The sequence below is a fragment of the Ranitomeya imitator genome, chromosome 9, assembly GCF_032444005.1.
Source record: "Ranitomeya imitator isolate aRanImi1 chromosome 9, aRanImi1.pri, whole genome shotgun sequence".
Lineage (NCBI taxonomy): Eukaryota > Metazoa > Chordata > Amphibia > Anura > Dendrobatidae > Ranitomeya > Ranitomeya imitator.
This window is the reverse complement of record NC_091290.1, coordinates 9,211,994-9,237,721: the sequence shown is the minus strand read 5'-3', so window position 1 is coordinate 9,237,721 and position 25,728 is coordinate 9,211,994. Positions and strand designations below refer to the sequence as shown.

General features: G+C 46.0%; 1 protein-coding gene across 8 annotated transcripts in view; it reads left to right on the top strand.

The window, feature by feature from the left end:
* Nucleotides 1–25,728, top strand: part of DGKZ (diacylglycerol kinase zeta) — a 172,992-nt gene that overhangs the window by 69,783 nt on the left and 77,481 nt on the right. For 5 of the 8 annotated variants that reach the window (XM_069740305.1, XM_069740304.1, XM_069740301.1 and 2 more), the window contains exon 1: nucleotides 25,331–25,378. The exons of 2 other annotated variants lie outside the window; for them this stretch is intronic. Coding sequence is in view for 1 of the 6 variants with exons in the window: in XM_069740306.1 (XP_069596407.1) it covers nucleotides 2,349–2,488 (140 nt within the window). In the remaining 5 variants the exon portion in view is untranslated. Of the gene's footprint in view, nucleotides 1–237; nucleotides 2,489–25,330; nucleotides 25,379–25,728 lie in introns of those variants that run through there. One more of the 8 variants, XM_069740306.1, reaches the window with a different exon arrangement.

The following is a 25,728-nucleotide window of genomic DNA, read 5'->3' as shown; positions in this document are numbered from 1 at the left end:
TTGTTTCCCTGGTCACTCTGCTCCTTCCTCCCATCACACATGTTGCTGTACATTTTCCTTTTTTGCACTTGTTTCCCTGGTCACGCTGCTCCTTCCTCCCATCACATGTTGCTGCCGGCTCCAGTGCAGTATCACTCTGCACCAACAGGTGGCTCCCCAGGACCCTGTGCTGGGCCACCTCCGAGCAGGCAGCGGCGCAGACACCTAGGCGGGGGTCCTGACAGGACACATTGCTCTGCAGACACTTCCTGGTGGGGAAGAGTCCTGTTGTTGTGAGCTGGGCAGTGACAGCCAGGAAGGAAGAGCTGGGAGCTTTGTGCTGCTGCCCGGTCTGTGAGGCAGGCTGCTGGGCAGACGTGTGTGGCTTCTGTGCCAGCTACAGGTGAGGGTGTGCATGGCTGCCCCTGATACTTGGGAGGCATCACAGTCTCTACCTGTGCATTGCTGGCTGCTACTTTGTCCCCTGGATGTTCTACTGGGGCTTAGACTTGTGCAATCAGCTGCTTTGGTGTAAAGCACCAAGTGCATAAGGCATCCATCATAGTAATCTGCTGCCTGTATACAGTGTGTAGACTTCTGCAATCTCCTGCATGAAGGGCTGCTGTGTAGCAATTTTTGCTCTGCTGTTTGCAAACTGCAGAGTGTAGACTTGTGCAACTCCCCAGAGTCAGTGTGTAAAGTTCTCTCTGTAGCCTGGTGTAATTTAGCGGTTGTGCATATGTTCGCACACAGTAGTCATTAGGGGGTGCATATACTTGTTTTGCACTGGGTATTATTAGTAGGGGTTACATATATATTGTTTACAGGTTATTGTCATGGGAGGGTGCATATACTTGTGCACATGGTGTTGTCATTAAAGGGTGCACTTTTGGACATGCTGTGTTCATACATTTGTTTTGCAGTGGGTATTAAGGGGTTCATATATTTGTGCACAGGTTATTGCCTTTAGGGGGTGCATATATTTTGTGCACAGGGTGTTGTCATTAGGGGGTGTGTATGCTTATTTTGCACTGTATTGTCATGATGGATGCATATACTTGATTATACTGCGATTAGGGGGTGCACACGCTTGTCCTGTGGTTAGGGGGTGCACACGCTTGTCCTGTGGTTAGGGGGTGCACACGCTTGTCCTGTGGTTAGGGGGCGCACACGCTTGTCCTGTGGTTAGGGGGTGCACACGCTTGTCCTGTGGTTAGGGGCTGCACACGCTTGTCCTGTGGTTAGGGGGTGCACACGCTTGTCCTGTGGTTAGGGGCTGCACACGCTTGTCCTGTGGTTAGGGGGTGCACACGCTTGTCCTGTGGTTAGGGGGCGCACACGCTTGTCCTGTGGTTAGGGGCTGCACACGCTTGTCCTGTGGTTAGGGGGTGCACACGCTTGTCCTGTGGTTAGGGGGCGCACACGCTTGTCCTGTGGTTAGGGGGCGCACACGCTTGTCCTGTGGTTAGGGGGTGCACACGCTTGTCCTGTGGTTAGGGGGCGCACACGCTTGTCCTGTGGTTAGGGGGTGCACACGCTTGTCCTGTGGTTAGGGGGCGCACACGCTTGTCCTGTGGTTAGGGGGTGCACACGCTTGTCCTGTGGTTAGGGGCTGCACACGCTTGTCCTGTGGTTAGGGGGTGCACACGCTTGTCCTGTGGTTAGGGGCTGCACACGCTTGTCCTGTGGTTAGGGGGTGCACACGCTTGTCCTGTGGTTAGGGGGTGCACACGCTTGTCCTGTGGTTAGGGGGTGCACACGCTTGTCCTGTGGTTAGGGGGTGCACACGCTCGTCCTGTGGTTAGGGGGTGCACACGCTTGTCCTGTGGTTAGGGGGCGCACACGCTTGTCCTGTGGTTAGGGGGCGCACACGCTTGTCCTGTGGTTAGGGGGCGCACACGCTTGTCCTGTGGTTAGGGGGTGCACACGCTTGTTCTGTTGTTAGGGGGTGCACACGCTTGTTCTGTTGTTAGGGGGTGCACACGCTTGTCCTGTGCTTAGGGGGTGCACACGCTCGTCCTGTGGTTAGGGGGTGCACACACTTGTCTGCCCAGGACATTTGCCATTAGGGGGTGCAGTTCCCTCATTGTATAAAGTGCATGTATAGTGGATTGTCAGAGGCAGTAGGAGTTGTCAGGCTGCTCTTGCTCTATCCTATAGGCTTGAGCAATGCGTGGGTGTGTATACATGTGCAACATTTGAATACATTGACGGTAATGTTTGCATAGTCACTGCAATGCTCGCTGTCCTGTGTAGGAATCCTTGCTTCTTCATTAGTAGTATAGGCAGGAGAGTAGCATTCGGTCAGTTACCTCGGGGGCATGACTTGAGGAAGCCCTGAGCTGCCTGGATTTTGGGGTCCGGCTGGGATGGACGGGGAAGTGGAGTTTGCCAACACCAGCTCGGCAGCCTCCAGCGGCTCGGAGAGGACCCCTGAATCTGACAGAGCCGTCATCAGCCGGAGACACAGCGTCAAGACCTTCAGTGGGCTCCGCTTCTTCAGACGCAGGTGAGATGCTAACTATTGATTGTCCGGCCATGCTGACTGTCTCCATCTCCCATAGCAGTGTATGGAGCAGCAGGCAGGTGATGAATGTTTACAGCTGGAATCCCCCTTTATGTACAGTGCATGTGTGTATATATAAATATAATGTATTTTTAAACACATTGCTTCCTTTTCATGTCTTTTTTCCGCACAGCGGCGCCCCCCGGTGATTTTTGTAGAGTACACAGAACTGAGCCACCATTGCACCTTCTTAATTTTTAGGACTGTTGGGATCCAATGATCATAAAGTGATGGAATATTGTAGAAATGTAATAAAAATAGGAATACCCCTTATACCTTTACAAGATCTCTGCTTGTTGTAAGTAAATGGAAACATTGTTGGAGGCTGGAAACCTTGTCTTGCTCGGAGGGTAATTCAGTGCCATCCAAATACTTCAGCAGCGCAGATCGTTTGCTACAATGTATCAGTGCAGCAGAAATGTATTCTGGAGATTCACAGGGGAAAACCTCCAGATGTGTCAGGGCTGTAGCCATGCGTTGTTTCAATGCCAGCAAGAGGAAATTGGGGAAATAATTTCATGTTCTCCTCCCACATCTTAAAGGGGATTTCCAGGAACAATGAAAATTAGCCCAAAGGAAGTAAAAGGCATAAAATAGAAAAATATGCATAACTTAACTGAAAAATCCGCTGTGGCTCTAGGGCTGCTCCGTGCTGCTCCCATGCCATCTAATGACCCCTGCAGCCAGTCCCCGACCCCTGCAGCCAGTCCCCGACCCCTGCAGCCAGTCCCCGACCCCTGCAACCAGTCCCCGACCCCTGCAGCCAATCCCCGGCCTCTGCCATGTTGCTATAGAGGAGACCGCTGCAGACAGGCGAAAAGCACAGTAGAGCATTAATCAGATAAGTTATGTCTGTTCTTTTATGGTATTTATTGCTCTAATTAAATGTTTTCATCCCCCAGACTCTATAGGAAAAGACAGTCTCCTGCAATATCCGTAAACACTTGTATGTTCGATAATGTATCAGTTCTAAAGCATCCATTACAGCTCTGCTGTTCCTCCTGGAAATGCATGAATAAATTGACAACTGGGCGTTACCAGTCGGAGGCGTGTCCAAGGACAATATCACATTGTCTAGTCGGAGCGGATAGTGCTGGATTGTGTAGAACTCGCCCCTGTGACCAGAGGAAAGGGAATACCCTCTTGGAAACGTATCAAGCAGAATTCTAGGAAAAGAGGCTCCATAACTTTTATATTAGGGGGGTGCAAGATTTTAGTGAAATGATCTTGTCAGGAGAGCGGACAGGGCCCCTTTAATAGTAGTAGCATTAATGACAGCGCTCCCTGTTGATCACAGTGGGTGCACAGATTTCTGCAAGCTCCATTTAGATAAATAGTACAACTTTCTGTAATAAAACTGACGACGATAAGAAACGCTCAATATTGCACTTAGTTTTCTTTGAAATCTCGGTGCAATGACCCGATGCTTCCATCTTCTTCACACCCTGGAACATTGGACTTGTGTCTTCAGAGGAAATTCCCTGAGGCTTTTTATTGTATTTCTCTTCTGTGCAGAGCGATTGCTACAACAGACACTTTACAGATTCTCTTACAGAATTGCATAAATCATTATGCCTTAAAGGGGCTGTCCATTACTCAGACAACCACTGCTCAAATGCTATAAAAATACCCTATACTCCCCTCCCGCACCCTCGTTCCAGGGGTGTCTGCACCTCGTTTCCCAAGGTTTGTGTGACATTATGCCATGTGAGCCCTGAACCAAACTGACGTCCTTGATCGGGCTGCTGTGCAAGTAGGAAACATGGCGCTGACGTCGCTGGAACGGCGCCTTTATAGGGTATTTTTATTTTACAATGGGGAATATAGTACTTAAAGAAGGGGTTGTCCAAATAGTTTACAATCCATTTTAATCCCTTTAAAACAAAAGAAAGAGAAAACGTTCCTGAACATTCCTGACACAGGCTCGTAATTGAATGATATCGGATTGATGCCATTATAACCAGAAGTGTGCCATATAATCAAGGAAGTGTTTAGTCAAACCTAAAGGATTTACGAGCCTTAAAGGAAACTTGTGACTTGCATTAAATCTGTAATTTTTGTGCCTGATGTAAACGCCGCTGATCTCCTGAATCCGGCGATGTTTTTCTTTTCTTCCTTGCGCCTCTCCGTTCCTGAGATTCGGCCCTCTTATCTCGGTTTGTAAATCTAGTCGTCTTAGCTAAGTGGGTGTGGTTTATTGTGGACCACGCCCTCTTGGCTAACAAGACTAGATTTATATACAGGGAAGAGAGGACCATATCTCGGGAACACAGAGGCGCAGAATTCAGGAGAACATTGACATTTACACCAGGTGCATAAATACATATTCATGACAAGTGACAGGTCGTCTTCTCTAAAGCGATTATTCATAGATAGCTTGTCTCCTTTCCGTAGGAGAAATTCTAAATGTATGGTGCTGAGAATCTGACTGCTCAGACCGCCACCAATCCCGTGATTGAGGATCGCAAAGCAGCAGTGAACGTGTGCAACAACCGCGGCTGTTTTCCATCCTGACTTGCTGTTTTAGATTTGTCAGTCTCTCTAGTGACCTTCTTGGTCATTCCATGTCATGCACATTGAAGTATCCTTGGCCTCCGCTTCCCTTTCTGAATATAAGATTGGTGAATATGAGCTTGTAGTTCACAAAGACAAATCGTGATCTTGGCCGATTGCTCCTGGTCTATCGCTCGGATACGTTTTATAAGTGTTTTGCACTTTACAAGATGTAAAAAAAAAAAATGTAGAGTTCAAGGTAACAAAAGAACATAAGAAGTCCATTGAAGTGAAATGCCACATGCAACCTTAAAACAGTCGAGGAACGCAGCCATTTTTATCTGTTCCTATGCAACACCTTTATAAGAGCCCGTATCGTTAAGGTGACTTTTTTTTTTACTCTGCATTTAATAGGTTTCTATATCAAAAAAATACCGCACTCAGACTTGATATGATGCAAAAAGTTTTTCAACAAATTTTTGGTAGCCAAAAAGAGGTAGTCATAGAATAAATAGGAACAAATGTGTTCAAATCAGACCAAACACATTTGTTCCTATTTATTCTATGACTACCTCTTTTTGGCTACAATAAATTTGTTGAAAAACTTTTTGCATCATACCAAGTCTGAGTGCGGTATTTTTTTGATATATGACTGTTCGAGCCTTCGGGTCTGTCTTACCAGCACCTCGAGTATTTTTGTTCTGAGTGCATACCATTATTTCCCTTATTTATTAGGTTTCTGGCGTTCCATATTCAACAAACTCTTCTAAGAGCCATTGTGTAGAGCGATTGCAAAATGTTTCTGTAGTTTGGAGGACCTGTCATGTTTGTGCATTACGCAGGCAGCCTGTTTTTAGAATTGGACAGGGTGTAATGCCTCGTTTTCCCTGTGGGGGCAGTGTAGTCTGAGTAACCAGTGATTGCACGTACTGCGATCTGATCGTCTCGTCTGAATTTTATTCTCCTGTTATTGTCTTGGGACAGTTTCTCACAGTCGTCTCCATTGTATGTGGACGGTGCTCAGTCCTTGACGTTTCCCGCTATTAATGGGTCCCGCAGCGGCCGGAGCTCTGTGTCCGCAGACAGCAGGAACACCAAATCTAAATGATTTAGGTTTCATTGTCTTTACGCTTTGTGGCTTATTGCTATAATATGGTACCACTTTACTATGGGGGTCTAACATCTGGGACCCCACCGATCCTGAGATCAAAGGATCGACGGTTGTGTTTCTCTTCCTAGTCTGTTCCTGCAGATCGGGGCCTGGACTTCCTGCTGTGCGGGGGAACCACAGTACAGCGCTACTCAAGCCATTTTTCAATATAGTTACATAGTTACATAGTTATTAAGGTTGAAGGAAGACTATATGTCCATCTAGTTCAACCCATAGCCTAACCTAACATGCCCTAACATGTTGATCCAATATGGCCTCTTCCTCTTGAACCCGGGCTAAGGGGTGGTTAGGAGTGATGGACGACATGTCGCAGGGGCACCTTTTACACAACTTGGCAAGATCCGACTACGTAAGGCTACTTTCACACTAGCGTCGGAATCTCCCCGTCGCAATGCGTCGGGGAGAGATTCCGACGCTAGCGTTTAGCGCATTGCACAACGGAGGCAGCGGATGCATTTCTCCGGCGCATCCGCTGCCCCATTGTAAGGTGCGGGGAGGTGGGGGCGGAGTTCCAGCCGCGCATGCGCGGTCGGAAAAAGCGGTCCGTCAGGAGCAAAAAAGTTACATGTAGCGGTTTTTGCTCCCGACGGTCCGCAGAAGCACGACGCATCCGTCGCTCGACGAATGCGACGTGTGGCAATCCGTCGCAAATGTGTCGTCAATACAAGTCTATGGGGAAAAAACGCATCCTGCAAGCACTTTTGCAGGATGCGTTTTTTTCTGCAAAACGACGCATTGTGACGGATTGCAGAAAACGCTAGTGTGAAAGTAGCCTAAGATAGGAGTTTTTTTGTTTGTTTTTAATAAAGGATTTTTTTTTTCAATGGAGCAAATAATAATACAAAGTATAAAAAAGGAACTTACCCTTTTGCATCCTTCAAAGGGATTGTCTATTTCTAAATATAAAAATTTTTGTACATGTGTTTGAAATAATCACTGAGCCAGCCCCCTTTTTCTAATCACTTGGCAGGATGGAGAAGGGGGCTGGTTTTTCTTTTGAAACTGTAAGCCAGCTCCCTTCTCTATTCACAGGACAGAAAAAGGTGCTTGTTTGTCTATAGAAATGAAGTCAGCCAGCCCTCATTTATGTTACTGGCCAGAATGGAAAAGGGGGCTGGCTTGGCTATGGAATTGTAGTCAGCCCACTTCATCACTAGCCCAGGACAGAGAGGGGGGCTGGTTTGGGTATTGATATTGGCAGCCATCCCCCTTCTCTATTCACAGGACAGAAAAGGGGGAAGGTTTGGCTGTAGAAATGAAGTCAGCCAGGGCCATTTATGTTACTGGCCAGGAAGGAAAAGGGGGCTGGTTTGGCTATTGATATCATCAGTCAGCCCCCTTTCTATTTGATGGCCAGGACGGAGAAGGGGTCTGGTTTGGCTATTGAAATCGTGAGACAGTCCTTTCACACACACAGAACTGATGATGTTGTGATTCAGGAAACGCTGGGACTTGTAGTTTTGCAAAGGATTGGGTTGTTGCTCCCTTGCTTTCGGGCGTATTTCTTAGTAAGTTGGTCCTTTGGTTCAGGTCCGGTGATATTCACGGTGATCTCTAGACATGTTACTGAATTTTTCCAGGTGTCTTTGTAGAATTTCGGAGGCGGCAGCACATCGTGCATTGAGTTTAGTGTTTCAGAACTTGACTTTTTATGGGGTTGCTGAAACTTTTGCAAGCACAGACATGTCTGGCGATCCGTCACGGGGTCAGGTGTGTAGGAATCATGTTTTCTTGTTCAGCGATCACTCATAAAGCCTGATGTGAATTAGTCAGTCTCTCCAATGACTCCTATTGTTCCGCCTGTCACGGCGCTTCCTGTTTCTTCAGGGCGACACACGTGGGGGTCGGAGTGACCCTGTTTACTCTGCACAGACCTCTCGTCTCCTCTGTCTTTTTAGGAGAACAGGTGCATGTGAGAGGTCGTCCTAGTTCCCTTCCACAAAACCTCTCCAGCCCAGGACTTCCTCATGGGCAGTGTCTTCAGGTATAGTTAGGGAACTGGTACTGATCATGGCGGAAGGACATTTGCTGGATTGCTGGCCTCCATCCCAGAGCAAACTTTTTTTTTTTTAACTCTCTAACTTTGAAATAAACTTTTATTTTTTTCATATTCTGCATCTAAAACAAAATAACAAAACAATTGCAAATAGTTTTCATGAAACAACATGTCCTTTCGTTTTGTGTATACAGCTCCTGCGCATAATTATGTGTCTCCATGGGAGCAGACTACGAGCGGATGTTGTGTCGTCTGAGTCTGCAGTCATCTTCTCCCCAGCTATCTTCTATAGCGAGCTCATGGAATATGTTGGAGGGAGTCTGACTACACGAGGAGGTTTGTTTGTAGTCTGTCGCCGCTGGAGACGCACAGGTCTGCTCAGAAACTGAAGGCACAAAACGTTGTTTATTTTTTTAGGTGCATCGAAGCAATAAAATGTTTGCAAATTGTAAATATTTCTTTATCGGGGAAGTCTGTCTGACAACCTGTCTGTAATGGCGGCCACGTGCTTTGTCATCCAGTCTTCCTATTTGTACATCCACATGGGTCTGAGATATGCCGCGCAGCGTGGAACTGGCACAAGCTGTTACTGTACAGCGGAGTCCTCGCTCGCCCCCGCGCCGTCACTACACGGGCTCTGCTCATCTGTTCCTTTACTTCTGTGCTTTTGGGGATTTTTATTTTGCACGATTTTTTTTCTTTCTACCCTACTATTAGCACTCTCCACGAAAACACAGAAACAACGCATCATCCCCTGTGGGGGCCGATGGAAGCGCACGACCCACCTGGCGATATTTCGTCAGCTCGCTGTATGTGCCTGATCTGTGGGTTTTCTTTGTGGTTTTTTCTTTTTTTTTTTTGGCTTAGGACCTACATTACAATAAAGAGGAGGCTCTGGCTTCACATTTTCCAAGCTGTGCCTTAAAGGGGTTGTCCTTCATGGCATCTGGAAGCCATATAATGGGGTTATGGTGGATCATCTCTCCGGTGAACTACAAGGGCGGCCATTCATCCATTCTTCTGGATGCCACATGTATGCTGCAGCGGCACCCACCGCTTCGCCCAGCATGTCAGTGTATTACCTACTCACAGGGTAGTATCTCCGATAACTGGGATCAGCACAGATTCCCACTCCCTTTTTGATGGTCGAGCATGCTCTCTTCTGCTCCGTTCATTGTCTACAGGACTGGTGACTGGTTCCACGTATTTAAAGGTGCATTCCTGTCCTAGTAAATGATGCCGTTTCACCAAACTTTACCATCCCTTCCAATCTCCGCTCACATGCTGACTAGTGTCACACGGCTTCTCTTGAAAGAAGAGAATTAAGGAGGAGTTTCCGGGTTCAGATTTTTCTTCTGAGACTGGACAGCCCCTTTAAGAATCACTGGGAGTTCTTCTTTGCCGGCCAAAACTTTAAAGAGGACGCAGTGTTAGATTTAAAGCTGGGTCCGATTCATTCTTAGGATTTGCGGAGGTCCGAAATCTCAGACACTGTCAACGATGATTAGGGGTGAACGCCCCTTAAATTTTCCCTAATTTTGAGTTTGTCACTTGGGAATATGTACAGGAGAAGACATTTCTCCTACCGCCAGCTACATTTCCCCCTCCAATTTTAAATTTTTTTTTTTTTTTGCCTGCTGTAACCAACATCGGTGATGTCTGCATGTAGCAATAGTTGTTATATTTATTTCACAGAGAATGCGATGATTATCAAAAAATCTAAGTCAAGCCGGGGTTAAAAATGGCGCTATATGTTTGGTGCACCCTTACATATTAATAAATGGGGGCACCCTTCACCTATCACGCCCGGACCCCAAATAGGACACATTGGAAATCGGTAATTAGCCGGTATGTTTACTGCGGCTTCGTTAAAGGGCTATTCCAACCATGGATGGTTATGGTACCAGATATCTCAGAAATGTCTGATAGACACAAGTCATCTCTCTTTTTATTTCAATGGGGTGTTGCGGAAATAAAAATGGATGCCCCTCCAGCCGGATTGGTGGTCTGGATTTTCTGCATAGTTGTGACTTGCAGCCATGAATTGTCCAAGGTGGTTGAATTCTGCCAGAAATGTAACTTATGATGGGCGCCAAGATTTTTGATTTCCTTCTTTTATCCGGACACTTTTAAAAAAAAGTGTTTTCCTGTCTCAAAATATGACGCCAAGTTTTGTAAGGTGCGGGCGGCGTAACGCGTGCACACAGGTTGCGCCATTATTGCCGTCTCCTACAATATCGATCGTCCGTGCCACAGATGCTTTTCATCCTCCAATGTTACGTGACGCGTTTCCAGGTGTCGGGCATTGCGCCATTGTCTCGCTTCAGCCTCGGCACCAATCTGAAAGCCGCTGCGTGTGGTCTGCCCATAAGATCTGTCCTGGCAGCGTGGATTCACTTGCAGATTGGGTTACGCCATTACTCAGCGTTCTCCTCTGGTTACACACCGTACCAGTCACTACTCCTCTACCCTTCATCAGGACAACGCTTGCGCATGGAGCAGACGCCGGCAGTCCTGATCCAGGACACAACACTTGAGGAGCTTCAGAGTTTGCTCTGTCTATATCGGCGGTGCTCAGACCCCTACATATACATCATTTTGCCGGAGGGGCGCCGACCCAACGGACGCTTCTCGCTGCACTTAATGCCACCTGTCCTGGTCTACATGCCATCTCATCTGCGGGCAAGAGAAGATGAGCTTTTCTTGTTAGCTAAGATTTAGGAGTCCAGTGGGCGGTCTTACTAGTGTATGACAGCCATCCTTGTAGGAGGGTGCAGCGATGGGTGTCATGGACTGAGTAGGACCGTGCACCGCAGTCGGTCTCTCTCGGATTTCTATCCTCCATGTTTATCTGATACATGGCCTTACATATGGTGATACTCCGTAGCAAATAAACAACTTTCTATTTCCCATCCGTACGACGTCTTGTTTAGTCAGGGACCCATTGGTGGTGGTCTGATCCTCGGCGATCAGCGGTCATTGCTTCCTATGTCTTTGAATCTGCTACTTTCACACTAGCGTTAACTGCAATCCGCCGCAATGCGTCGTTTTGCAGAAAAAACGCATCCTGCAAAAGTGCTTGCAGGATGCGTTTTTTCCCCATGGACTTGTATGTATTGACGACGCATTGCGACGGATTGCCACACGTCGCATCCGTCGAGCGACGGTTGCGTCGTGCTTCTGCGGACCGTCGGGAGCAAAAAACGCTACATGTAACGTTTTTTGCTCCTGACGGACCGCTTTTTCCGACCGCGCATGCGCGGCCGGAACTGCGCCCCCACCTTACAATGGGGCAGCGGATGCGCCGGAGAAATGCATCCGCTGCCTCCGTTGTGTAATGCGTTAAACGCTAGCGTCGGAATCTCTCCCCGACGCATTACGACGGGGAGATTCCGACGCTAGTGTGAAAGTAGCCCGAGTCTTCAGGTTTGCAGTCTTTCGCCTTGAAGGGCTCTTCGAGTCTTGATGCGATTTGTACATCTTGGCGACATTTCCCCATAGATTGTGTAAAGGAACCGTTGCTGTAAGGGAACTCCGCTTGGAATGGTCACACAACATCATGTAATTTCCTGCTGTATGGGTGGATGCTACAGCTGTAGTACCGTCGGTGGGGGCAGGGATCCCATTATGTAGGTCAGAGGAAGCTAAGCTGTACAATGTGCAATATTATCCAAGTCATATTCAGAAGGAGCAGTATATGATCACCGCAGGCCGATGTATTGGCCCCGGAAAGGCCAGAGCTGCATCTGAAGGCTGATTATCGCAAGTGCTGCAGTAATATCTGGGCCAGGTGCTGCGTGCACACTGACACTGTAGCACAGCAACGGTGTGTCCGCTCTGCAGAGCCTTCTCCTCTTCTTTGTTACAGATCCGGGAGCTGCTGGTTTTGCAAAAACAAGGAAGCGCTAATCCCTATAGAGATGCAGAATGGGCAGTAAAAAAAAAAAAAACGGCTCCGGATTTCCTGCATATTTCACCATTTACTTTGTGGATGGGGAAAAAAAACAGGTGGTGAAATCTGTGTCTTCATCTGCGGTTCTCAAATATAAAGCTCAGGTCAGTTCCCCCTGCAAGTTTTCTCTTAGGCGTGTGGATGAGATTTCTTGAAATATCAACATTAATGGAAAATGTGCTGCCGATCCGTCCCTTGTGCACGTCCCTGAAAGTATCTGGCAAAATCAGCGTGAAGCCAGATCCTGTTGTCTTTGTTAATGTGGACGACGCCTGTTAAATTCTCCCCAGGCTGCAGTGCGGATGTCGCGCATGCACGGAATATCTATCCTTAGGTGGACAGAAGAATCAGTCTTGCTCTGTGCATGCGCCGCTCTCCATCTCACTTTAGGGATCCTTATCCTGAAAAATCAGTGATTGAACTAATGACTGAGGGTCGGGTGAAGACTGGTGCATGGGCAGCACAAGATGATTCCTTTGTTCACAACGGTGCGTTGCACATGTGCTGGTGAATACTGTAGTGGGGATCAATAACTAAAGGTTTAGAAAGACGTTTCCAAAATTATAAATGTGATCTGTCAGGTTGGAAAAATATCTGCTGTGGTTGGTTCAAACTGATCTTGGTGAATCAAGCCCGTAGTGACCCGCCGCATGCGCAGTGTCTTTTTCACTTTTTTATTGGCGCAGAAGTATATTTTGTTAAGGTTCCCATCTAACTTTTGGGAATCATTATCCTGACTCTATAATAAAGCTGATGACCTTGGAAATTTGATGGAGGCTGGTGCATGCGCAGCACGAAGGACACTGCGAAAAAGACTGTGCATGTGCAGCACAAAGGACACTGTGAAAAAGGCTCTGCATGTGCAGCACGAAGGACACTGCGAAAAAGGCTCTGTGCATGTGCAGCACGAAGGACACTGCGAAAAAGGCTCTGTGCATGTGCAGCACGAAGGACACTGCGAAAAAGGCTCTGTGCATGTGCAGCACGAAGGACACTGCGAAAAAGGCTCTGTGCATGTGCAGCACGAAGGACACTGCGAAAAAGGCTCTGTGCATGTGCAGCACGAAGGACACTGCGAAAAAGGCTCTGTGCATGTGCAGCACGAAGGACACTGCGAAAAGGAAGCGCTGGATACTGATGTAGTTTGGATTGATGGATATAAGTTTAAAAAATATATTTGCATGTCGTTGTGGGAAGAGTTTTATTGGTACCATCTAGTGACGGGTTTCGAGGTTTGCCGTTACGACATGCGGTGGCTGTGCCCCGAGTGATCTCCGTTTTACGTCCCTTCACTCCTCCATCAACTTTCAGCCATTTGAACATTGAAGTTTTTGAAGTGTTTGGGTCATATTCTACCTTTGCCTCTCTGGGGGTAGCAGCTTCCAAACCTAGATACAAGAAGAAATCACAGTTCAGATGTAGACCAGCGGCCCTTGTCCCCTTCCTCTATAGCCGCCATCTCTAGCCAGGTCTCATCCGTTAGATTGCAGCGGAGAAATAAATCTCCGGATGTTTTTACAATTACGGACGTTTCATGGCTCAGAATAGATTCTTCCCAGAGTACATGACGTTAATGTAAAACCTGAGTAATTGACTGAGTGCGGCCTTTGCATACCGCTGACGGATTTGGATGTTATTTCCATAACTGCTTGCATTTTGGTGATCGCCCGCAGGGGTTACCTCTTGTCCAGCTGTTCTGGTTTCTTTCCCGGATTCCGGCTCGCACCTGTCTCTTGCTCCTCGTTACTCTGGTGCAGCTCGCGGCCATTCTTCATATTGCCGTCATTGTTTCTGGTGAAATATGCCTTTATGTGATGGAACAATGGAGAGTATAGAGGATCTGCCCGCTCTGCTGACGCTTCTGTTGTAGTAATTACCTGATACATTGTAACTATTCTGCAACATCTTTTCTTAGAATGTTGTCTTGTTCCGATCCTCTGTTTATTCTTCCTGGAAATGTATGAATACATTTACGAGTGGAAATTGCCGTTCCCTTAAAGGATATACTCCAGGAAGAACAAGTTATCACCTAAGATGAGTGATCATTTCTAGGTCAGTATGAAAGAACCAACCACTGAGACCCCCAGTGATTGCCAGAATTTGGAATTCGAGGCCCAAACTTGAATGGTCAGTGGGCTCGACTAAATTCGGAACTTCCCCTTGTGGCAAATAAAGCGACGCACGTGCGATCATCTCTCCTGTCACTGCAGATCGGACATCAGTCGGATTGGGATATTGGGGTACCCCCTTAATGGACATGTGTGCCTATCTCATTTATCGGTCATTTATGACATATCCTAATTAAAGGGGAGCTTCAGTATCAGACTACACTTGGATTCCGCCTTGCTAAAGATAAGGTTTGTCAGCACCTCCTAAAATAAATGTGCAGATGCAAATCTGCTGTAACTGCGATGCAAAAGCAAAAATAGCCACCTGATGTAACAGCCCCCTGCGGGCGTCCGGTAAGGTGCAGGTAGTCCTGTAATATTTGTATTATTTTATATTGCATCGTTGCTGCATGATGGTTTGTTTTTTGGTGCATATTTTGATCAGATTGTATGAGCTCATCTGCCATTTCTGCAAACTCCTAGGTATATTGATAAAGCAGTAATGCAGTGGTAAAGTCTGCGCACATTTGCTTTTGCAGCGGCACATCATGAATCTGATTTTGACATATGGGTCCACACAATTTGATCAAAATGTGCGGTAGGAAGCTCGTATGAAAATAATGCAATGTAAACTACTTAACTTGTGCACATCTTGGCGTCCTCATGGTGCTTCGCTGCTGCATATTTTTGTGAGTTATTTTTATAAAAGGCTTTACCACATTCAAGTAACAATGTTACCCTATATGTAGTGTTTGTCGTCCTACCAGTTTTACGACTTTACATGTCAGTCCCTTTTTTTTTCCTTGGAAACAACACGGATGTATTTTTTAGTGACATTTCCCCATTTGGCTGGTCCTGGATGGAGGGGAGTCGTGACGGCCATGTGTTCATACTGTTCAGAGATGTTTGGCTTCTTGTCCAACAAACTTCACATCAATACTACAAGCAAATATAATATACCTTGTAATATATCTCATCAGAGAAATATCCGTCTTTCTCCACTTATCACGCACGTCTTCTCCCCACCCCTCTTTTGCCTCCTGAGTTTGAAAAACTGCTAAAATCCATCTTTCTCAAAGGAAGATATACTGTCTACTCACTGAGGGATCATATTACAGCTAGTCTGTGAGGAGGGGAAGAGAGACACACAGACCATGCTGCTTCTTTCCAGTAAGTGTGCTATCTCTTCCAAAGCTGGATTCAGAGCAACATAGCACAGTACTGTTGTATAATGTCTTCCATTTTGCTGCTGCTTTCTAGTAAACATTTGTAGCACCTCAGAGCTGGATTCAAAGCTATGTTGCTCCATAATAATGTATAACGTCCTCTATTCTAATGCTTTCTAGTAAGTGTTTAATCTCACACAAAGCTGGATTCAAAGCAAGACTGCTCAGCACTGCTGTATAATGTTTTTCATACTCCTGCTACTTTCTAGTAACTGTTTTATCACAGCCCTGAGCTATCCTGCATAGTACAGCTGCAATATTTAATCTCTGTTGGTATTACTTTCTAGTAAATGTTTCTCTCACACCAGATCTGGATTCACATTTACATTGCTCACTACTTTATACTGTTCGTTCCTAGTAAGTGTCTACCTCACGTCAGACCTGGATTCACATCTACACTGCTGAGTACCGCTCTAGATTGTCCTCCAAACAAGATGTGCTGCATGGAGACAGGGGAACAGGAATCCCTCATGTCTTTGTGCTCTATACGGTATATATCATAGCAGACGGTCGTTACTAAGTAGGTCAGAGGCGGTAAAACTGAAAATTCCGTAAAGTCATATAATGGCCGTAAATTGTGTTCTTCCTCATGTGAGCGCTTCCTTCATACATTGCACCATTGCTGTGCCACCGCAGATGCCAGAGTACTATCAATATTATTATATCTGTGTGTGGAGCATGTAGTCACCTGTTATGACTGGAGACCGCAGGAATGGGCCGCGCCGTGCGGTTAGATGCCATGTGGTCTTCGGAGATCGTCCGCAGCTCGGTGTGGGAGCTGAATATGTCGCCCAGCCAAGAAGCGACGGGGAGAGCTGCGAACGCTACCTGCTTCTCTCTACCACTTAGCGATGACAGGGTAGCAGCCAATTTTCGGAGTTCCCATTGGTCGTGAGCCAGGGAAGATTTCAGCATTGTCTATGTAGTTTTGCATCGCTAGGAAGGTAGTTCATGTCTGACTGTCTGTGTTTTTTTTTTTCTCTACAAAATTCTCTATCAAAGCCAGTTGGAAAAGTCAAAATCTGCTGCAGATTTTACATCCAAAGACTTTATTCTTTTTCCAATTCAGATTCAGGAGGAAAATCCACAATAGATCTTAAAATCTCAAATTTGTGCGGATTCTTTTTGCAGATTAATTCTACCCTATATGGATGATGGGAGTCGTAGCTGACAGAACAGGCAGCAATGTTGCCAAAAACATTTTACAACTCTTGCATTAAAACTTTCCAGGAGAGGCTTCCAGTGCTATATTGGTTCCTATTCAGCGGACTTTTTCCCCTGTCGGGATTTTACCTGACCTGGAGACAGAATGGTGGCAATCTCACTTGTAGGCAGGAGATGTAAATCGAAAACATCTTGTGTTGGTTCTTAGAGGGGCTGTCTTCTAATGTTCCTCCAATCCTCTCTTCTCCAGGTTTCCGGGGGGTCTTTGCTAATGATTGACAGTTAAGACTAATTTAAACTCTCCTGTGTTGATGAAGGAGCTGCTTTGGGGGAGCACAGACTCCCTGACTCCATCCAAAGCAAGTTGTATAGCAAAGAGCTTGCAATCGCATGTTCCTCTGATAGACCGCAGAGGTGACCATTAACCTGGGCAATGAGAAGTAAATTATAAGATTAGAGAACCCTCCACTCTTGAGAAGAAAGTATTTTTTTTACAAGAGATAAATTGCAAAGTTGCTTGTTCTTACAACCACTTTTGAATGTTAACCATTTTAAGACATCAACCCCTTTAAGCAGACCACAGGTTGCCATAACCAGCGTCTTGTATTCTGCCGACAGTGACGTAACCGGCGTCCTGTATTCTGCCGACAGTGACGTAACCGGCGTCCTGTATTCTGCCGACAGTGACGTAACCGGCGTCCTGTATTCTGCCGACAGTGACGTAACCGGCGTCCTGTATTCTGCCGACAGTGACGTAACCGGCGTCCTGTATACTGCCGACAGTGACGTAACAGGAGTCCTGTATTCTGCTGACAGTGACGGCATCCACCAGCAGAGGAGACTTTTCGGTTCAGACTCCTGGGACATCCATGATAATGCTGGTCTGTCAGGACTGGAGATATCAGAGGGGAATCTCCAGATCCACCTGGAACAAGGAAGTAAAATTTTAGATAAACTTTAATAAAGTTTTTCATTCTTCTGTACCACATGACGGCTCGCTGCTTTTGTAGATACTATTACATACCTTGACCTTGTATTAGTCTGGTTGGGATTTTTTTTTCTTTTTTTTCCCACCAGATTTCTATAAATGGCAGTTTTTTACGTGTCCCATATCAGGGCAGCAGCGGACACTGATACTTACATCATGGCTCAAGTATTCTCTGCTTTAGTTGGACAAGAGTGAACAGTAAAATATCAGCCAATTCCCCAATCTACTTACATGTAAAAAAAAATCTCTCTTACTTTGAAAGGTTGATGCTGCGGAAAACTATGCAAAAAAAAAAAAAAATCTGGTTATGAATCTACTTTTCAGGAATGGTCCTCACAGGATGGAACTTTATTTTGCAAACTCTGCAAACGTTATGTGGTTTTGGCTGCAGATTCACAACAGATTTTACCCTGCGATGTCCCATAGAATTGGATATTTGCGCCAAAGCTTAGAAGGATCTTCTATTGGCTTACAGCCGTCGTGCTATGAAAATTTATGCATGCTTATCCAAGATGAGTGTCCATGTGTATGAGGCAGGCAGGGGTAATATCTAACAGATATAATGGATATCTAAGCGTATGGAGACTTTTATCCGACCTTTATGGGTAGTTTCATTAAGATCCTAGGAGGCACAGGAGCAACTGTAATACCAGGTTCTCACCTGCAGATGTCGCTGGTGCTTTCCATGTCATTGTTGTGCCTTGCAGCAGAGCAAAATCCACAACTGCAGGGAATTGCTGTGCAGTGGCTCCGTGGACTGTTCACTGAGCATTTACGTCTCCGGCTGCAAGAAACCCCAACCAAACCCCTAGGTACGAATCACGTCTTCTAGGACTCCTAACGTTTGTCACATGGGCATTGTCATTTCTCACTTAAAGGGAGCGTATACGTTAAAATAAAAAAAAAAAATAAAAACTTCTGCTTCTTAACTCTCCCACCCATCTTGCTAAATATACTGTAGAGGCCTTATTTATTATGGGGTTGTGTAAAGTAACCTGCGGTGTTCTAAAAGTCAGAATTATTCAGTGTTTTAGATACTACAGTCAGATTGCAAATCCCAGCGGCAAAAAGTAGGGAAATGTTCCTCAAAGGCCCCTTTATAATTCAGTTCTTTATAAACAGCCACCTTAAAAAAGGACCTGTCACTTGGCATAAATGCATAATTTATTGTACTTGGTGTAAACGCCGCCGTTCTCCTGAATCCGGCGATGTTTTCCTTTTCTTCCTGCACCTCTCTGTTCCTGAGATACGGCCTCCTCTTCCCTGTATATTAATCTAACCTTGTTAGCCAAATGGGTGTGGTTCTCTATCGGAGTATTCTTGAAGGCAACGCCCACTTAGCTAAAAAAAAAGACTAGATTCTTATACATGGAAGAGAGGGCAATATCTTAGGAATGGAGAGGCGCAGGAACAAAAGGAAAACCTCACCGGATTCAGGAGATCAGCAGCATTTACACCAGGTAAAGCGATTACATATTTATGTCAGACGACAAGTCGTCTTTAACTCTGGCTTCATTTACATGCTGAACAAATCTTGCGTTAATAGAGTAATCCCCTGGTCTATAAATGAGCATACTTTGCTTGTAGCAGCCAATGTACAGTACCTGTGCGTTACATTGATTTAAATAAAAATGGTGTAATACCTCTTTCTACCTGCGGGGGTGCTGTAATGAAATTAAACACTTTTTAAGAGTTTCTCTCTATATTATAGCTGTTCTCTGGGACCATCTATGATCATCTTATTGTTGGTGACAACAATGAATTGTCCGGAGAGGACACGTACGGTCTCGTTTATAGCCTAATCTGAGCGGAGCTACAGCTGCGGTTTTGCGACATTTTGTGCAATGTTTAATAGCGCGCTGGCGTATAGAGTGAATGAATACCTCTCTTATACTCCGTGCACGACTCCGTCAATGGCCGTTATTGTATCGTATGAATGTTTTTGGCAGAGGTCGTTCTGCATTTTAATAGTCAGTCACAAAAAACAATGCAGGCATAATGGTCTTTTGTTGTCATTGCTCTAAAGGAGTGAAATCCGGGAATGAAAAGATCCGAAGAATGGGAAATAACGAAGACGACCTTGCGTGTTACATATTTCTCGCTGTGATACTTTGGCGCTGAATCGGGGCACAATTTGTATTTTCGCCCTCTAGACGACCTATCGCCGGTCAAGTGGCCATTGTCCGTTCTTCCTTTATTCCTGCTGCTCCTCGGAGTGTGTACTTTTTTAAAATTCTGCCATACAGTTGTATTGAATGCTATTTTTCTTGGTGTTTTCCAAGAGGGCGTGGCTCAGAGGATCCTCTGGGGCGTGTCTTTAGGCTGCTCTGCATAATTACCCTGTGAGCCACGCCCCTTTGTAAAGACCCTAAAATTAGCAGTAAATGGAAGGCTTATATCTCTGCCACCATATGGCAAATTTAATAAAAAAATAAAAACACAAACTCCGGTGAGCAGCGAGAATAAAATAAGAGCTAAAACTGCCCAGTGATGACAGGTCCTCTTTAAAGGGGTCCTCCACTTTCTTACTAAGTAGAAGTGTCTTAAAGGGATTTCCCATCCCACCACTGGTGAGTTCTAAAATAATAAAAGAAGCTGTAAATAATTTTCCCTTTTTGCTCTCGTTTTCTCTATCAGAGCCAGAAGTTTGATGATCCGTTCGTCAGTCACCTGACACCTGAGGTCTGTGATTGGCTGCAGCTGACTGGATGGGTATTGGACGATGTCCCTTATCGATCACCTGACGCTGGCAACCAATCACAGACCTCAGAAGTGAAATAAAAGATGAGATTTTTATCCCTTCGTGCCTGAGAGAACCAGATCAAACGAGGATTCAGCCAAGGATTATAAGTTTTTGTTTTTTTTGTTGTTTTTTTTTAACTTATTTTAAACAATTACTGTCTTTTAGAAAAAAAAATATAAAACCTGAGTAGCTGAGCATCTCCTTTACAATTAGAAAGTGTCTTAGAATTGTATCAGAGATCATCTGCAGACTTGAGAAACCTGCAATAAGTGATCGACTTCCCAGCAGCGCCCCCGCAGGCCAAATGAAGAATTACACAGTGTCCATATGCATCATATGAGCGGTGCTGCAGGCACACGGGCAGTGTTGTCATGGGGTCGAGTCTGTCACTGTCCCCTGATTTCTGGCAGCATGACTTGCTTTGTGCACATGTCTAGATGGGAGTAAGTGATCAGGAGAGTTGGGATGTAGGGTAGTGATCGCGGGGTGAAATGGCTGATGGCATGGAATAGTAGAGGTAATGCTTCGGGGCAGACACAGGCAGGAGAGGGGCACTGTGCGAGATCAGATTACTGGCCCTTCACAGTCCCAGAACGCCTCGTAATGCCCACAACGGTCCGTAACAGAAGCTGATGTGGGGGCTGATATATTGGGGCCCCTGTTGTACCAGGGAATTGTTCGGTGGGTGTCATTGGCAGAAGTGTCAGAGAGTCTTCTCTCCCCGTGTTTCTCGCTGTCTCTGGGCTCATGACTATAGTAAATCCAGGCATTTAGTGACATTTTCAGCCTCAGGCGCCGGGGATGTGACATTGCTGGAGGCGTGTGATTGGTCGAGGGCCGAGGGGGCCCGGGCGACCCTGCACGATAACGGCTTATACACACTGTGCTGCTAATCTCCTTATAGTCTTCTCAACAGCTGACTGGAGCCCCCTCATCCACCGCAGCTGTCCGCCCGACACCAGTGAGATACTAACTATCTATATATTATCTATATATTCTCTATCTATCTATATATTCTCTATCTATCATCTATCCATTATCTATTATCTATATATTCTCTATCTATCATCTATCCTTTATCTATATATTCTCTATCTATCATCTATCCTTTATCTATATATTATCTATCTATCATCTATCCTTTATCTATATATTATCTATCTTTTTCTATTTTTTTTTCAATTTATCCATTGCATTTCTATTTCTTTCATACCTACATATCACCTTTCTTCTTCAGTTCTCTTTTTCTTTCTATTTCTTTTGCTTTTTCTTCTTTCCTTCCCTTTTCCTCCCTCTTTCTTTCCCTTCCCTTTCACTTTCCTACTTCTTTCCTTCACCTTTCCCTCCTTCTTTCTTCCCACTTTTCCTTCCCCGTTCCTTCCCTTTTCCTCCCTCGTTCCTTCCCTTTTCCTCCCTCGTTCCTTCCCTTTTCCTCCTTCTTTCCATCCCTTTTCCTCCCTCGTTCCTTACCTTTTCCTCCCTCGTTCCTTCCCTTTTCCTCCCTCGTTCCTTCCCTTTTCCTCCTTCTTTCCATCCCTTTTCCTCCCTCGTTCCTTACCTTTTCCTCCCTCGTTCCTTACCTTTAATTACTCGTTCCTTACCTTTTCTTCCCTCGTTCCTTCCCTTTTCCTCCCTCGTTCCTTCCCTTTTACTCCCTCGTTCCTTCCCTTTTACTCCCTCGTTCCTTCCCGTTTACTCCCTCGTTCCTTACCGTTTACTCCCTCGTTCCTTACCGTTTACTCCCTCGTTCCTTCCCTTTTACTCCCTCGTTCCTTACCTTTTACTCCCTCGTTCCTTACCTTTTACTCCCTCGTTCCTTACCTTTTACTCCCTCATTCCTTACCTTTTACTCCCTCGTTCCTTTCCTCTTCCCTTCCCCTTTCCTTCCCATTTCCTACCCCTGTGGAGTTATATGTTCAGTTTCCTGTGACACATTCCTGCTTTCATCTCTTCCTCTGTGTCCCCTTCACCTTCCAATGTTTTGTCTCTTCCATTATCTGTTTCTCCATGGACCCTGCCATACCCCCACCCACGGTTATCTAGGAGTTGGGCACTGCTCTTTGTGGCAGTTCCTTCCCTCTTTTAGGGCCTTTACATGGATGATTCTGACAGTGACTCCCTCTTAATGTTGGGGTATGTGAGACGACTGGCGGGGGGCTTCGTAGGTTATGGACGGTCTAGGGTTACTCTTCCCAGATGCTTCTTGTTTCTGGGTTGGATATTTCGCTGATGATATTTTGCTGATCTCAGCAAAAGTAGTAATGCTGCTGTACGTGTTTGTCTTCCTCCTAACGCCATGTTGTGTTAAGTTCCAAAATCCTGACCTTAGTTTCCTAATCTCAGTGCTGAATCATGAACGCCTTACTACCTGCAGCCACCACTAGAGGGAGCTCCCTGCATATTGGTTACACATTGCGCTTAGTATCTGCGCTGGAGGCCAAGTTGGCTCCCTCTAGTGGCAGCTGCTGGTAACTAGGGGTTTCTAAGGGTCATGTTGGTCTGTTTAATTTCTTTTTCTTTTTTTTTCAAACAGATCCAGTGAAAAAATCAATAAATTTCAATGGGGCTTTAACAGAACCCAGTATAATCAATGTAGTCTGCCAGGTGCCAGTCACCAGCTGGTGCACAATATTCAGGCAGTGAGTGATGACCATTGGTTCAGGTTTTTGAGCTTGTTTTAGGAAGTGATGACCCTAGAGGTGTCGCATTATTAAACTGCCCGTTGTCTGGATGTTCCTGCGACGTAATGTTTTTGGGGAACTGGAAGGATCTGAGGATCGGTGTGTGCCCATCCGGCGCCTCCGCTCACCCCAGTGATGCCCAGCGAGCTCCGCGCTTCTTCTGGAAGAGCGGATTCACCCTTGGACTTTGTTCCACCGTAGTAGATCCGTTCTGCTGAAGACGTTTTCTGCCTCATTGGAAGGTTTTTCTGGCTGCAGCAAAATGCAAATTAAGTCAATTTTAACCCCTCCATGATAGGACGAATCTCCTTGTTTTTGCGCTCTTTTTACCTCTACCTCTTTTTTTTTTTTTTCATTTCTGTGCCGTCACGGCCGGACGAGGGCTTGGTTGTTGCAGGCCGAGTTGTCATTTTGAATTTCACCGTTTATTTTACCATATAACGAAAAACGGAAAAAAAAATGCAATTTTGTTATTCTTGCGTTTTATGTTTAGGTGTTTAATTTTGGGGAAATAAAATGTCCCGGTGGCAAAATTCTCCAGGATGGAGCCTCATCGGGGCTGGTTGTTTTTATGTGCGAAGCTGTTGCTTACTTCTTTGGGGACCGTACATCCGTTGGGGTACGGTGATTGAAAAATGGCAATTCTGGCCGTTGCGATTTTTTTTACATTATTTTTGTGCCGTTTATCATATGGGCTAATTGTATATGGTCATAGATTGGACTTATATTACTAGGGTTACACGGTGGCGCGGATCCTAGTGACACTGGAATCGCAGGGACACTTTGTAACATTGAATGTAATGATTTCCCGCGGTCGCATATGTGTCGCGGATCACAAGTTGCACGCCGCCATAGACTCCAGTACAACTCACATGCGACTTGTCTACAACTTGGCGGTTTTATTTACAGTGAAATGCGAGTAATATAATGGTCGCAGACAATTTGCACAAATATTCTTGATCGCGTGACTTATTGTGTGACACATGTTGCCCCAGTCTAAGTGATGCGTGATTTTTTTTTTTCATTCTTTTTGGATTGGGATGAGTCTATTTTTTTGTATTTCCTGAAATATATATTTATATATATATATTTTTTTTAAAGTCCCACTAGGGGACTTGAACCTTCCATGATTTGATCACTAGTTCTGTATAGTGTGCAGTAACCATGACAATCTGTTATGCCGCCACCTGCTGGCCTCTGTGGGGCAGCGCAGTGTGATTGGTCATTGTGAGATATCTGATATGACGGCTATTTTTTCCCATAGCTCCTTTTATTTTGTCCCATTTCTATAGTCCAGTCCTAAATGACTTTCTCCCCTTTGATCGTTTACTTTTCCAGGGAGTTGCACAGGATTTTAAAAAATGCAAAACTATGCTGCTTTCTTCCAAAAACAGCGACACCCCTGTCTGTAGGTTTTGTCTGGTATTGCAGTTCAGCTCCATTGAAGTGAATGTTTCAGTTGACGACTGCAGGACTTTTTTGACTTTCTTCTCGTTGCATGGGGCTTAGGGGACTTTGGTCACCGGATGGTTAACAGTGCAGTTGCTATTTGGAGACGAAAAAGACCAGGACCCTCCGTCCTCCTCTTCCTGCAGCAGCGCCCCTCGCTGCCCCCTGTCCGGCTATGCTCGCTTGCTTCCTCTCTTGTACCCTGCAGGGTCCTTCCACCATGCCGTCCGCTGTTTTGGACCCCTGGGCAGGCGGTTTGGTGTCTTGTCGTGCTCACCTGCTCCTTCATGTCCTCCTCCTCCCTTCCATGCTCCTCCTCGCTGTTCTCTCTGTTTCTTACCAATGAGGCTTCTGTGTCCTCCTGCGCTGGAGGGGGGAACCTCATAACCCAAACTCCAAACTAGGACTGAAGTCCGGTGCCTGCGAGCCGGGAGATGGGCAACAGCGTCCTCCTCTCTCCCCTATACACTCTCACACCGCGCACCTTGTATATACCCTGTATACCCTGCACCCAGGTGCATTGTGGGGAACTTCTATATAACATCACAGTTGGCACGCTTGACCCCATATCTGCCCCACATCACAATCTGCAGCGCACCCCACCTACGCCCCTATTGACACTTTAGTCATCGTTTGCTCCCCGGACGCTGGCTGTCGCACGCCTACACGGCACACTCACCTTTCGCTTTGACAGGCTGCCGGTTTCCTCGTTCTCACGCTGACACTCCGCGGCGGGGCTCACACGGGTGCACGCTCGTCTCACCAGCTCGTGCTTCCTCCTGACTAATCCTCCTCATCTCTTCTTACACAGTGGATCGCTCCCGGTCTCTGACTGCGCTGAATCTCCTGCCCGGCGGATCAGGTCACAGACTTTTATTTCTTAACCAGTTTCTTTATTTAGGGGCGGCAGAGCGGGGGGGTAAGGGGCTTTGTGTACTTTTTAAAAGTAATTGATAAAAGTGGAGGGGGGGGGGGGATAAGGGTTGTTGGGATTTTGGAGTCGGAAACATTTCTGAAGCAATAATTTGTAACTATCCAGCACGGAATTGGGAGTCGTTAGGATGGGATGGGGATCGGATCGGTGTGGGGAATATCCTGTAATCTCCTTTATTGGTGGAAATCTGTCAAATATCTGCTCTGAAAACTGGATGTGCTGATAATGTATGTGTGTGTACGGTGTATGTATGATTATATGTCTGTGAATGTATGCTG